The following is a 14,397-nucleotide window of genomic DNA, read 5'->3' on the forward strand; positions in this document are numbered from 1 at the left end:
TCACGAGTTGGTATGGTGGGGGATACAAGAGCAGTGCTGTGGAGGACATACAAGATTTACAGGGCTTGGTGTGGGTTACGGGGACAGTATGGTAGGTTACAAAATGGTATGAGTTGCAGAGAAGGCTTGAGCTGAGGTAGGTGGATTGTGCAGAGGGAGAGAGAAGTCACTGCAGTTAAGGAGGCAGTCACAGGACTACCAGGCAAGCATTGGGACAGGTGCTGCTTCTGGCTGCTAGTGGTGTGATAGGTGGGTTAGGGTGACATCATCTTCCCCACCAGGGAACAGTGCTTCTTAGCCATGGTAGTCCAAGTCGGCAGTGACTGAGGTCACCAGCGCCTGGCCACGCCCTCCACCAGCCCTGCCTGTCAGGAGCAAGCCTGAAGAGGTGCACTGAGGCTAGGGCCCTGACTTGGTGCCTAGATTGAGAACTCAGGCGTGACCCTGCTTTCCTTAGAGGACTTTCTTCTGATGGCCATTTCTCTGTGGCGCAGTGGTCCTCAACCATCCTAATGCTGTGTCCCTTTAACACAGCTCTTCACGCTGTGGTGACCCTCGACCATGAAATGATCTTGTTGCTACTTCATAGTAATTTTGTTACTGTTATGAATTGTAATATAAATAGCTAGGTGACTGCTGTGACAGGGGGCTCGACCCACAGGTTGAAAACTGCTGCTGGGCTGGGTGGTGGACTGCTGTGAGTTTGAGGCCAGCCTGGTCTACAGAGTGAGTTCCAGGACAGCCAAACCTACAGAGAAACCCTGTCTATCAAGAGTGCTGACTTAAAACCTCTGAAGTGTTTCTAGAATACTTAGTGGCCAGTACACTGAGCTTTAAGTATTTGCATAGTATACTTCTCTGCCTTTTGTTAAGGGTTGAGCATAAATATTTATAATAGTAAATTAAAAAGCAGAAACCAAGGCTAGCCACTTATACTGGTACTTTGGTCCAAGCTGGCCGAGTCCTTGGCTGTCTGTGCTCTGACGGCTCTTGGAGGTGGGCCACCAGTCCCTAGGCTCTCCTTGAAAAGGAGTCAGTCAGCTGGGTGGCGCGCCTGTAATCCCAGCACTCGGGAGGCAGAGGCAGGCGGATCTCTGAGTTCGAGGACAACCTGGTCTACAAAGTGCGTTCTATGACAGCCAGGGCTACACAGAGAAACCCTGTCTTGAAAAACAGAAACAAACATAAAAAAAGAAATGAAGAAGAAAAAAAAAAAGATGGAGTCACTTGGCCCCCTTTAATAGGTCATCTCTGTACCGTAGGCTTTGTTTCCTAGTGTTGTCACGTTTAAGCTCTTCTGACTTGAGCTGTTGAGATGGCTCAGTGGGCGAGGGAGCCTGTTGCCAAGGCTGACACCCTAATTCAACCTGTGACCCGCATGGTGGAAGTGGAGATGGCTCAGTGGGCGAGGGAGCCTGCTGCCAAGGCTGACACCCTACTTCAGCCTGTGACCCGCATGGTGGAAGTGGAGATGGCTCAGTGGGTGAGGGAGCCTGCTGCCAAGGCTGACACCCTAATTCAGCCTGTGACCCACATGGTGGAAGTGGAGAACCAACCTCTGAAAGCTTGTCCGATGACTTCCACAAAAACACTGTGAGACACCTGCCCTCACATACACACAGGGAAGCTTTAAAAATCTAACCAATTCCATCCTGTAATCTGTTTGGCGATGCTTTCAGGGCCACCTGACAGCTCCTAACAGCTGGCCGTGACCTGTAGGTTTTATGTCCTGCATTGCATGGCTTGCTGGACAGGAACTGAATTTCTGACTTGCTCTTCCCACTGGAGATTTTCCTGCAGTGCACCTCAGCTGACATGGGGGTAGGGCTAACATCATGTAAACATGGCTTGGGAGGTCAAAGCTCCAAGTAGGCGCGGGGAGCCAGTTAGAGCCGCCTGTGTATTACTCAACACAGTCACTCATACGCCTACGGAGGTGTATTTTTGGAAATTCTTACAAAGTGTAACAGGCTGACAACAGAACTGCTTTTTCACAAAACCAACAGATGACAAGCGTTCTTAGTTTCCATGAGTCCAAAAGGCACTTTAATGTCATTCACAAACACTTACGAGACAGTGAAACTGTGAAAAAGTGGACTGCAACTAAACTTGCCGACTCCAGCAAGCAGAAACAGCTGTGGAGCCTGAGCACCGGCCAGCACCCAGCGCTAACACTGCTGTACGCACAGGGTTGGGTATGCCTTCATCTCCACAGCACACGGGAGTGGAGCCTGGCTTGGGCCGGAACCCAGCGCTCACTAACACTGCTGTACGCACAGGGTTGGGTATGCCTTCACCTCCACAGCACACGGGAGTGGGGAGCCTGGGCTCGGGCCAGAACCCAGCGCTAACACTGCTGTACGCCCAGGGTGGGGTATGCCTTTGGAGTGGAGCCTGGGCTCAGCCCGGCATTCAGCAGGGTCACTGCCCTGTTCATCAGACTTGCTCCTCAAATGGAAAAGATCCTCTGGAACATGAGAGGGCAGCCTGCAGGTTTTGCGGGGCCCTGTGTCAGCACTGTCACGTGTTCTCACTCCTCTCTGGAGCTAACAAAGCACTTCACTTAGATACCCTGGAAGAGTTTATTTTCTTGATATCAGTGGGGCTTAGAATCAATGTCCCGTTCCTGAATTTTCCAACTTGTCCAACCCGTCCATTTGACAAAATGCTGGGAGCCGACTTCTTGGATCTCCTGTGTTGAAAGTGAGAGAAAGGTGCCAGGCAGTTAGCGCCATTCAACTGACAGACACTGCTCTGAGAAGAGCTAAGCTGAAGAGCTGACGTGGAGCACGGTGTGAGGAGGGGAGGGAACCCTCCACTGAAGCTGAGGCAGGCTCCAGGCTCCTTGCTGGCTACTTCTCTGCATCAAGATGCTCCACAGTGCGTGTGGGGCCCGCCAGGCCATCCATGCCAACAGGCTTGCTCAAGATGGAGGCAAGTCTGGCCTCCATGCCAGCTTCAGCCTCTCACCAGTCATTGGAGGTGTCTGGCCTTTGATAATATGAGACCAGAAAAGGTTCTGGATTCAGTTCTGATGCAGTTGGCTGATGTGGGGCAGTTTCCCAACCCACCTTCTTTACAGGCCTGAGCAGGAAACTGAGGCCTCAAGGTACCCCAGGGAACCAACTACATGGCTTAGCCAGTGACAAAACTGGTCAGCACAGATTAAACAGCAGAAAATAGAGATAAAAAGTCCTGTCCAGAAAAAGTGGCAGCAGCTGGGGAGAGGGCTCAGTCAGGAGCACAGCTGTTGCGTATAAGCAAGAGCCCTCAGTTCAGTCCCTACCCCTGATGGGAGCACTCCAGCCATGTCTGCAGGCACCTAACAGCTCAGTGCTGGGGGGGCGTCAGGCTGGCTCTGTAGCCACACTCACCTGTCTTCCTGTCCTTTCCCCGTCCTCTTCTTTCTCTTGAAAATGTCTGTGTCCTGAGCCTGAATTAAAATTTAAGATAGTAAGTCAGTAATGGATAACGAATATTCAGAAATAGGACAAGAGGTTTGTGACAAAAAGTCACAGAAATGCCATTTATTTACAACATTTTCAAGTCTGCTACAGAATGTGACAGGATCTGCTGGTGCATACCTGTGACTCTGTACTCAGAAGAGGAGGCAGGAGAGTGACACTTCTAAGTTGGCCAGAGCAACACTGTGAGACCCTGTCACAAAAACCCAAGGGCTTGGTCATAGCTGTCCCTCATGGGCATGGCTCCTGGAGGACAGGGCTCCCTTGGGGCAACCACAGCCATGTACCAACACCATTGGGCACAAGGTAGGCATTCAACAGCAGACACTGTGGTAATGACCTGCTGCCTCAAAGCCAGCCTTACCTTACTCATGACCAGGCCAGATGCCTCAGGTGGCCTGATTAGACTTGGCTGATATAACGGGGGCACTTATCAGCAAATCTGGTGTCCTGAGCGCCTGGCAAGCTGTGACTGCCCCAGGCTGGCCACTTAGGCAGACACACCACACCTACCTTCCTCTTTTCCTCTTCCACTGCTGCTTTTTTCTCTTTTATTTGTTTCTGCAAAACCTTGTAATTCACGTAACTATTTTTGGGAGGCTGAAAGGAAAGAATAAAGACACAGCATCAGTTTTTATTCTGCAAATAATAAAAAGGCACAGTGCCCCGTGCTGCCCCTTCCCCTCAGGCCTGGCCATGGCGGCCAGCCCCTCACCTTAGCCCCCAGCATGATGGCCCGCTCCCGTTCCAGGACTCTTTCTTTTCCTTTGCCGTAGCCTGTGATCCCAAAGCGATGGACTTCCAAACGAGCCTGTGGATGCACAACAGTCAGACCCAGTGCTAACCGCGCCCCCACCCCCAGCCTCTCAGACATGCTGGCCCCACAGCCATGGCCCCACAGTGCAGCTGTGGCTGAGGAAGCCCCACCAGGCTCTCGTATCACCCTCTCAGGGTTTCCTCCTGGCTTAACCCACAGCAGAAACTACAACTACGGATGATTTCTGCATAATAGTCATGCATATCTCTGTAACTCCTGGCAGCACTGCAACACAGGCAGCACTCTATACACCAGATGCTCTCAACTAGGCCAGTGCCAGAGGGGCAGCCACGAACAAAAACATGCTGCCCACGGGAGGATGCTGCCCACAGCAGATCAGACGCAACTGTCTTCAGAAGAGGCGGTCAGCAGCGCCTGTGCTCAGTGCCTAAGAGACTCCTTCCTGCCCACTTCTTTTCTCAGAGGCTTGGAAACCTTCTGCACTGCACACACATAGCCCCGAGTTTCTAGCTCACCACATCGCTGAATTGCACTGTCAACCCTGGTGCTAGGAAGTGAACAGCAGTTAGTCATATGACGATTGTGAGACTAAGCTAGCCACGTCCCTAGCCTTGAGACCAGACTCTATGAGGAAGGCTAGTCCTGCATTAAAGTCATCAGTTCATAGTTAGCAATGCAAGCCTTAAAGAGGAGCTAGGAGTTTCCTCAGAATGCTCACCTTTTCTAGGTTAAATTCTTGAATGCCCACATCTTCTTCAAGAGCCCTTATTTTAGTCTGTAAAGAAAACAAATTTTGTTAGAAACTACCAATTAGCCGGTTATAGTACCACATACCTGTGATCCAAGGAGAAGAGGCAGGATGTGGTGCCTCTGTTTGAGGCCAGCCTGGGCCACACCATGAAACCTTGTCTCAGAACAGAAAACCCAACAACTCTGTGTAAGTGTATAAAATAAGAATTAAAAACAACCCCCCAGTAGAAACCCCGAAAATAACAAGCCTTGTCAAGGACATTGAAAAACGGAAAACTTAACCTCCGCAGACAAAAGTGCTGCAGGCGCAGCTGCTGTGGACACACTGTGGCACTGTCCTCAGGACAGTAAGAACAGAGTGGGGACAGCCAGCAGCTCTACCTGCCAGGGGCTGCAAAGGTGTCTGTACAGAAACGATCACAAAAGCTCAATCCAAGGGCGATCCAGATGAGCAGGCTCCTTTAAAGGAAGAAAGTCTGGCTTGGCACCTGGCTCGGAGGCAGAGTGCACCCGTAGCAAACATGAGGCAACACCACGAGAAAGAAACCATGTCATGATGAACATGAGGCCATGGTGACATAGGCCTGTCACAGAGGGCAAGAGTGGCCCCATCCCGCAAGGGGAGTTGTTATCCAAGAGAGAAAGCAGAACAGAGGTGCTGGGCTGGAAGGGGGCCAGCAGCAGCTCTACAGGATGAAGACACTTTGAAGGCGGCTGGTGGCAATGGCACGAACTTATGTACCAAACCTGTTACGCGCATTTCATCACAAAGAAAAACTAGGGAAAAGGTCTTGGAGCCAGGCCACACATCTAAGCACCAACTCCATCTGCTGCTCAGAGTCTTTACAAAAAAACTCACAAGCGGAAGTGGAGAGCATGTTTTTGTTTTTAAACGTTACTTTTTTATGTGTGTGTGCCTAGTTGTATGTGTGTGCACTATGTGTGTGTGCGACTGAACAAACAGTTCTTATCCCCTAGAACTGTAGTGACAGATGGCTGTGAGCCACCATGTGGGTGCTGGGAACTGCACCTTGGTCCTCTGCAAGAGCACTAGGTGAGTGCTCTTAATAGCTGAGTCATCTCTTCAACCCTGACAGCATGTATTTTATGGATGTTCGGCTTAAAGACGGAAGGATAAAACAAGAAAAAGCAAAGAACCATCTGTGTTTCGCAGCAAGGAGCTGGCAAAGCACTGGTGTGTAAGCAGAGGCCTGAAGTCACTGCCTTCACCTCCCCTGCCCCTCCTTCCCCATAGGCAGAATGACAGTTCTCTGAGAAACACCAGTTTTGGTTCCTAACCGCTGGTGGTACTGCTGTGGCAAATGTTTTGTCACACCCCCGGCCATGGTTTCAGGCCCATGGGACTCTCCAGACGGTTGAGACCTAAGGAGACTACTGTCAAGGACAAAGGCATTTGACCAACTTTGTCAAGGTTGGTCAAATCCCAGGGCCCAGCTGTCACAGCAGCAAAACAGAGTGGTAAAGTCCATACAGCCCCTGAGAGGACGACAGCCCCAAGGAGGAAGTGGTCGCCCTGCTTCCTCGGGGCATAGTCCCCGCCTGCAGAGGCAGGCATGCAATCACTGTGCAGACCCCATGTCCCTTCTTTCTTCTCCATGTGGAAGCTGAGCTCCAGGCTCAGTGACCCTGCCTGTGCACTAGGTAGCTGACATGCCCCAGAGCAGTGTCTTCTGTGTGTCACTGACTTAAAAAGAAAAAAATGCCAGCTGTATTAAAGTGCACGCCTTTAATCCCAGCACTTGGGAGGCAGAGGCAGGAGGATCTCTGTGAGTTCAAAGCCAGCCTGGTCTATATAATGAGTTCCAGGACAGTCAGAGCTACATAGTGAGACCCTGATTTGAAAAGAACAAAACAAAGCCCCTACCACCACCAAGAAAAGACAAAAGTCTCAGTGGACTTCTGAGATGACTGTGCTTTGGATAAAGGCATTTTCCACAAAGAACAATGACTTGAGTTTATTCCCTGGCTCTGACATGTGAAAAGAGAGCTGACTCCTATAGGTTGTCCTCTGACCTCCACACATGTACCATGGTACCCACCAATATGCAATAAAAATCTAGATAGACAAACTTTAAAAATCATTGTTTAAAATGTCCTACTGGTAATATTGCTTTCAAGTAGAAGCAGTTTTAAAAACAGGAAAAACGTACTCAGTCTGGCCAGTGTGGAGTGCCTCAATCAGATGACTCTTCCAAAACCTGACCCACAAGGGTGCTCAGAACGAGGAGAGGAGGGCGCCAGGCTGGGTAAACACTGTGCTATTTGGGCTATTTAGCAATGACCTGTGGAGGTGTCTTCAGGTCTGGTGATACCTCCGGATCCTCCCATTGGTCTTATCAAAGGCCACAGAACCCAAAATAACCTGTATTCTATCTCCCAAGCAGCAGCTAAGTATACAGCCTGGAAGCCAGGGAGCCCGGGGTCAGAACCTGACCTTGGTGCTTACTTCAGATCCACAAGCCCTCATCTGAACAGGCAGGGTCAGGGTCAAGCTCTGCCTCCAGTGCTCACCACTGAGAAGCACAGGTCCTTCGCAACAACACCCAAAAAGAGAATAACCGTGCCCTAACTCAGAAACCTGCTTATGGAACTTTATCTGAAAAAATGATTTTAGAGTGCAGTTAAGGCTCTTCTGAGGTGAGGAACATCCTGGATTTAGGGAAGGCCCTAAAACCAACGATAGGTGTCCTGAGAGAGAGAGGTACAGGAACTATGGGCTTAGACTCACAGGGCTAAGATACATGTAAAGGCAATGCCGAGACTGCAGTCAGACCACCGCGATCCGAGGCCAGGAAGGCTTCTCTAGTGCTGGAGTCCTCACAGGAGTGTGGCCCTGTCAGACTTGGCCTTGGACTTCTGGCCTCTGCAACAGCAAGACTAATAATAATTCTCTGTTGCTCTGAGGCACTACGTCTGTGGTGATTTCTAACAGCTGCCTTAAGATAGTGACACAAATCCCACTTTCTTTTTTGATTAAGGTTTATGGGGCATGAGTTAGGCTAAAGAAGGGCAGATGTCTGGATTTTAGCAATGAATTGTAAAAATCCATTAGTATATTCTTGTTGCCAGGAAATGGGGGGCAGAGAAGAGCATTTGTGGGAGTAACCACTTCCTTAACAGACTGAATTTGAGGTAGGGTTTACAAGTTATGTGAAGGAGAGTGCTGCACAGGAAAAGAGAGTCACCTCTCCACCAGATCGCGAGTTCAGGGAGCAAGGGCTGGGGCGCACTTCACTCAACGCTGGCTGCGCCTTAGAACAGCTGGAGCGGTGCTGTGTCCTAGAGTAGCTCCAGGCACGGGGCAGAGAACTGGCTCGCTTCTGAGCACTGACAGCCAGAGGCTTAGTAAGTAGGAAAGTAGCTATGCAGGCCTGCTTTATTAAAGCCTGAAACCTTTTCTTATGGTGGGAGGTCAGGGTCTCACTATGTAGGCCACCGTTCACTATGTAGATCAGGCTGGCCCTGAATTCAGGGATCCGCCTGCTTCTGCCTCCTCCCAAGTACTGGGATTAGAAGTGTAAGTCACCATGCCTGACAAGTACCCTGCAACTCTTAAGATAGCCTGGGATCCTGGATCTGCAGCTGGCTACCTCCTAGGCTAGCCTGGGCTCCTGGATCTGTAGCTGGCTACCTCCTAGGCTAGCCTGGGCTCATGCATTTGCAGCTGGTTACCTCCCAAGCACTGAGCAATCACTATTCGGCTGACTGGAGTGTTTCTGGATTCCTAAGGCCTCAAAGCACCAATGTCCTAATTTGCCCAGCATGCAACCAACATTTATAGTCAGCAACCACTTTCCTGTGGCACTGGGTTTGGGAATCTGGGCAGCTGGCCCAGACGGTGGATAAGAACCAAGTCCTGCCAGGGCCTGGAAGTCGCCGTGGTGACCTGAAGCCCCCTCACCACACAGATATAAACCAGGCGATCCATTACCTGTGCACGCTCATCTTCATCTGACTTAGCTTTTCTCTTTTTCCTTTTGCTATGAAACTCAACCACTTCCACTAGCTTGCTGCTGCTCTTTGGGAGAGAGAACAAGGCTGCAGCAGGCGTAGGGATGTCTGCAGGAGCAGCAGCAGCAGACCGCAGCTCTTCTTTGAGTTCCTTGAAAAAGCTGGAAGCACCCTTTCTCTGGCCTCGCGAAGGAGGTCCAGGCAGGGGAAGCGGCTCGGCAGCCATGTCTGTCACCATCTCTGTGTCTCTCTTCTTTTCTCTCTTCTTTCTGATCCTTTTCTGCTTTGCTTCACCTTCTGTCTCTCCTGTTTGTTTCAACATAAAAAGTAAAAAGCAAAAAAAAAAAAATAAAAATAAAAATAAAAATAAAAAAAAATAAATTGGTTTTTTAGTTAATATCAATACGAAAGGACATGTCACTCTGCACATGGCCCAGACACCTGCACCCATTCATACCCACAAAGAAACAAACTGCGGCCACAGTGCTTGTTGCCAGGCCTGATAATTTGAGTTTGACCCGCAGGACTCACATGGTAGAAGGTGAGAACTGGCTCCCATAAGTTGTTTTCTCATTTCGACATGGTAGGGGTGACAAACACACCCACAGAAATAAGCAAATAATGTAGCTTGAAAAAAACCTACTACTTTATATAAGAAATCCAAAGGCTGCCCTTCTTGCCTAGGGGGCCATGTACACTGCTGACCCTGACTAACATAACTGATTCTCCAGTCCTCACACTGCTCCCTACTCTGGAGCGTCAGAGCCATAGTCCCCAGGACTGTAACCTGCAATTCCCCCTTTCTTTATACTAAACACACTTGCCTCTACACTGCTTTTTCTTTTTACCACACTGCAAGGCGACAGGTACATGGCCCGGTCTTCCTCTTTCAGTTATGAATTAAAGAGACTCTAGGAAAACTGCCTTAATTTGAATACCTTCACTTTCTACTTAATGTGTCATCTTCTGTTTGTCTTTTCTGCTCAGACTCTTACTAGTGACCTCAAATTTGAACCAAAATTCTAGGCCTCATTACTGACTTACGGTGTGAGCACAAGCGCTTCCTAGACACCAGCTGTGCCCTCTCTAAACACATACTCAGAGCCAATTTAACTCTGGCAGAATGGATATAAAAATGAGTGGGCAGTGTCCAGGGCATCGGTGCAACTCATATAATGAATTCCAGCATATGTGGACATAAATTGTGTTCAGGATTTTAAAAGTTAGTCTTAAAACTTGTGAAAGTCGGAGGCCAAGTCTTGTGTGCCCTCTACTCTGTGGACACAGAGAATCTACACAGGACAAGTAAACACAGCGCAGGAAGGGTTATCAGGCTCTACGACTTGAGACCTGAGCTCTGAAGGGGAACCTTTACCATTAGCCTCTGGTGCTCCTTTCTCAGTGTAGCAAAGGGATCAATGGGGGGAGGGGGGAGGAAGATACACACACAGACACACACACAAAACCGTTGCTCTGACATATATTGAGGGAAAGCACAAAAGCGTGTACACCTAGTACCTTCTTCCAAGTTCTAAGCTACTTTTCTAATTTTAATTATTTTACTTTTTTTGAGACAGGATTTCTCTGTGTAGCCCTGGCTGTCCTGGACTCACTTTGTAGACCAGGCTGGCCTAGAACTCGGAGATTCGCCTGCCTCTGCCTCCCAGAATGCTTGGATTAAAAACATGAGCCACCACGCCCGGCTCCAAACTACTTTAAAAATTGTTTTATTTTATGTGCACTGGTATGTAGGTATCAGATTCACTGGAACTGGAATTATAGACAGTTATGAGCTGCCACGTGGGTGCTGAGGGCTGAACTCAGGTCCTTCGGAAGAACACACAGTGCTCTTAACCACTGAGCCATCTCTCCAGCCCCCTCTAAACTACTTTTTTAATCGTGTAAATGAGCTTAGCATTTTGGGTAACCGCTCTTTAATAAACATAATACTGCATTTGCTGCGTGTTTGGCTCTAAAAGTCAGGCAATCGGCGTGCGAGTGACGTTCCTTCTACCAGTTGCCTATCTTTAGTAACAAGCTCTGATTTTTTTCCTTCCCGCACAGTGAGAAGGAGAGCGAAAGGTCGGCCAGGAGGGAGGCGCCGCTGGGTAAAGTCGGACGGCATGGCGCCAGGACATCGGGTGACCCGGACACGCGCCGCGTCTGGGATGCGTCTCGCTGTCCTTGGCCGCCTCCTCTCTGGAGCTAAACGCTCACCCAGGTCGTAGAGGGTCCGCAGCACGGCGTCCAGCAGCGTCTCAGAGCCAGGAGGCTCAGCGGACTCCGATTCTCGCTCCGCCGCCATGGGAACCTAATGCTCACTGATCCCCGAATCCGGCACACAACCCACCACTTCCGCTTCCGGCTCGGCTTCTGCGCGTGCTCGGGGTGGGTGGGGGCGGGGCCCTGCGCGGCATCCGTCCTGTTAAGATGGCGGTGCCCGGGGTCCGGTGCGGTGGCCGTACAGAGAGCCACCGCCCTGGGCGGGTTGGAGCCGCCTCGTTCGGAAGAACCGCCCCCAGCGGCTGCACCACACAAGCCTAACAGACGAGCCCAGGCCCCGCCCGGGACGGCAGCCGCGCCATGGACGTTCCTAGCTCCTCCAGTTCCCGCTTCTCGGTCGGCTCTGCCAGCCTCGGCACGGTGCTCTACGCGGTAGGCGCCTGGGGGGGACCAAGGCCCGGGGCGACGTCGCGGGGAAGAACAGCCGCTCTTGACTCCTGTCCCCAGCCCACGACTCCTTTCCTGGGAGGTCCTGGCGCCCCTCTCTGCAGGATATGGGTATTTGGCTTGGTATCCACGGCAACCATGTGTGTGCATCTCGGTAAACGTGTCTGCTTTTACAAGTTTCTGTCGTTGGTGGTGCCTCCGTCCCTTGTGCCCCTTCAGGCCGGGAGCCCCGAGCACAAGCGGGAATTGGAGGCTTCCGTGCCCGCCGAGGGCGTTTGGCAGAGTTCTGCCCGTGTGCTGACCCAGCCGGAGGAGACTCCTAGCTCCTCACCTCCCGCCTTTTCTTTCCCCACCTCTCTCCCTCAAGTATTGCTGTGAGAAAAATATTCGTCTAGCATATACGAGTGGAGTTTTTTTTTTTTTTTAACACTCTAATGAAACTACTGTCTTCTACTCGTTATTTTTTTTCCGCACGTTGCATAGGATCGCCGCTGCCACTGGCTTCACTCCAACTTGCCTTCTACACCCACCCCTTCCCCTTCCTTCCTCTTCTGGTGGTTTGCCTGGTTTGGTTTCCAACGGAATGTTGGTCCCTTATAATATTCATGAGTAGTTATCAAGGTGGAAGCTCTTGGCACCTTTTCACAACGTAGGACTGCACAGCCCTGGGGGAGGATTTATTGATTTTTATTTTATGTGTATGAGAGTTTACCTGCATGAAGGTATGTGCACCACGTGGGGTCTGGTGCATCAGAAGCCAGTTCTGGACGTTGAGTTGTTGTGAGCCGCCATGAGGGTGCCGGGGAAAGGATTTCTCTTAACTCTTTGAGCCATCTCTCCATCCCTGGGGACATTTATTTTTAATATCTTATTTTATTTTGAAACAAGGTCTTTTTGGTTTGTACTCTGGCCTGGCACTAGCTATGAAGCCCCAGGCTGCCTTTGATCTTGCTGTCGTGCGCTAGCCTCCAGAGAGCCAGGATTAGAGCCTACACCACCACTCTTGACAAATAGTGCCTTTCAGGGGATGTTCCGTGCCATGGCAGCTACACCAGTTTCTGATTTAAGTCCAGTGTAGTGTCAGCTTGTGTAGAAAGGTCAAAAGAGGAAAAAAACTGCAGAAGAGCAAAGTAAACACCCCTCTGGTTCCTGAGAGAACATTGCTACCTTGAGATACGGCGTTTGGAATGTGGGCACACTTCTTTCACTGTTTCTAAATAAAATTCTGATTGATGTGAACTGCTGCTGCCTTAAGCCTGTGGCTGGAGCCTCTCTCTTGACTTCACCACAAGGCTCTTTGGTGGAAATTCTTCTCCCTCCTTTTTACAGCTAGTTATTCTAAAGCAGGCGTGTTGGGGAAGAGGATGCTTCCAAATAGTTCCAACTTAAATTAAGAAGCTTCTTGGCATGTAATAGGTTTGTGTGTCGACTGGAATTTTCCTTGCATGTTTTAATAAAAAGAGTTGACTTTTACATCATTTATGTGCTGGGGTGTTTTGTTTTAATGATGAGATTTTTGTCGACTTTTTGTGTGAATAAGGTGAGTGGTCATGAACATTGCCACTTTTGAAGCTGGACACAGCCCTTCTATTTTGTTTTGGTTTTTGAGACAGGGTTTCTCTGTATAGCCTTGGCTATCCTGGAACTTGCTTTGTAGACCATTCTGGCCTTGAATTATTCAGAGATTGCCTCTGCCTCTGCCTCGCAAGTGCTGGCATTAAAAGTGTGCGCCAGCACTGCCTGGCTCAGCAGCCCATACCCGTGGCTCTGGCTGATGGTTGTGGCTGCACAGCTGATGACTCTGATAGGCTACTTCAGACTGCCTAACGACTTTCCCCACACTGTTAATTGTGCAATGCTTTCTGTCTAATCTGCAGTTCTTGAGTGATATCAAGATATTGCTAAGGATGTAAACATTAGGCGTGCCTGCAGTTTCCCAATTTTAGTCTCAGTGCGGAAGCCCGCCTCGCCTCTGAGGACAAAGGAAGTGTTTAATGTAAAGAGATAGGATGATCAAGCGAGATCAATAAGGCAGTGATTAAAGCATGCACTGAATGTTGTTGGCGTCTCGGGGAGAGACCCCTGGCTAGTTCAGGCACTGGAGAAGGCTTCTAAAAGATGACACCAAAACTGAGTTTCTGGGAGGTGGGGACCTGCTGAAGTAACTGTGTAAGAAAGTCACCGCCCTGCATGTGTTTGGAAACTGATCAGAGAAAGATAAAGAAGACAGAAGACAAAATTAGCGTTTCCTAAAAGAATGTCACATATCGTGGGTATCATGGCTTCTGTGTTTATGTCCTAGAATGTCTAATAAAGGCATCAGGCGTCTGGCATGGCTGTCTGCACTAGTAAGGTCTTCACTCTAGAGAGTGAGGGATGGGAAGGTGACTGCTTAGCATGGAGATGAGTTAGAGCAAGATGGCTCTGTGCGATGCTCAGGGCAGGACGTCCTCAGCCCTGGGAGCCACTAGGGCCCGAGGAAAGAAGGGCGGTCTGGAGTGGGCTGCCGGGTTCCTGCGGTTTGGCAGCTGGGCAGATGCTGATCTCCCAGCGATAGGAAGTACTGAGGAGGAGCCGGTTAGTCAGGTGGCGGAGCAGTTTCGATCTGGGATGTAAGGTTGTCAGCTGTGGATTATCATGATCGGAACCAGAGGCTTCCTAAGTGTTTGGGAGGCATCCAAGGAGTCAGGAATGTGGTACCCAACCAAAAGAGGAGGGCGTGCTTGAGAACGTGGGCTTGGCAGGTCATCTGCAGGCAGGATG

The 14,397-nt window shown here is 50.1% G+C and overlaps 2 protein-coding genes across 2 annotated transcripts in view; one reads left to right on the forward strand and one right to left on the reverse strand.

Moving 5' to 3' along the window:
• Positions 1–2,353: 2,353 nt before the first annotated feature.
• C26H1orf131 (chromosome 26 C1orf131 homolog) lies at positions 2,354–11,329 on the reverse strand. The gene is made up of 7 exons (XM_051168980.1): positions 11,182–11,329; positions 8,945–9,270; positions 4,961–5,017; positions 4,180–4,275; positions 3,978–4,064; positions 3,375–3,433; positions 2,354–2,692 (listed from the first exon to the last, which is right to left on the reverse strand). The coding sequence occupies exons 1-7, from the start codon at positions 11,267–11,269 to the stop codon at positions 2,560–2,562; spliced, it is 846 nt and encodes a 281-aa protein (XP_051024937.1). The 5' UTR covers positions 11,270–11,329; the 3' UTR covers positions 2,354–2,559.
• A 36-nt stretch (positions 11,330–11,365) lies between these two features.
• The window catches only part of Gnpat (glyceronephosphate O-acyltransferase), a 28,360-nt gene continuing 25,328 nt past the window's right edge, over positions 11,366–14,397 (forward strand). The window contains exon 1 of the mRNA XM_051168583.1: positions 11,366–11,619. Coding sequence (XP_051024540.1) covers positions 11,548–11,619 — 72 coding nt within the window. The 5' untranslated portion in view covers positions 11,366–11,547. The remainder of the gene's footprint in view (positions 11,620–14,397) is intronic.

Source organism: Acomys russatus, chromosome 26, assembly GCF_903995435.1.
Source record: "Acomys russatus chromosome 26, mAcoRus1.1, whole genome shotgun sequence".
Classification (NCBI taxonomy): Eukaryota; Metazoa; Chordata; class Mammalia; order Rodentia; family Muridae; genus Acomys; species Acomys russatus.

Coding starts and splice junctions, on each gene's coding strand:
- C26H1orf131 (XM_051168980.1), bottom strand. CDS start 11,269: ATGGCGGCGGAGCGAGAATCGGAGTCCGCTGAGCCTCCTGGCTCTGAG. Junction 4,276..4,960: donor AAGAATTTAACCTAGAAAAG/GTGAGCATTCTG, acceptor GTGCATCCACAG/GCTCGTTTGGAAGTCCATCG. Junction 2,693..3,374: donor GGGAAAGGACAGGAAGACAG/GTGAGTGTGGCT, acceptor CTTTCAACACAG/GAGATCCAAGAAGTCGGCTC.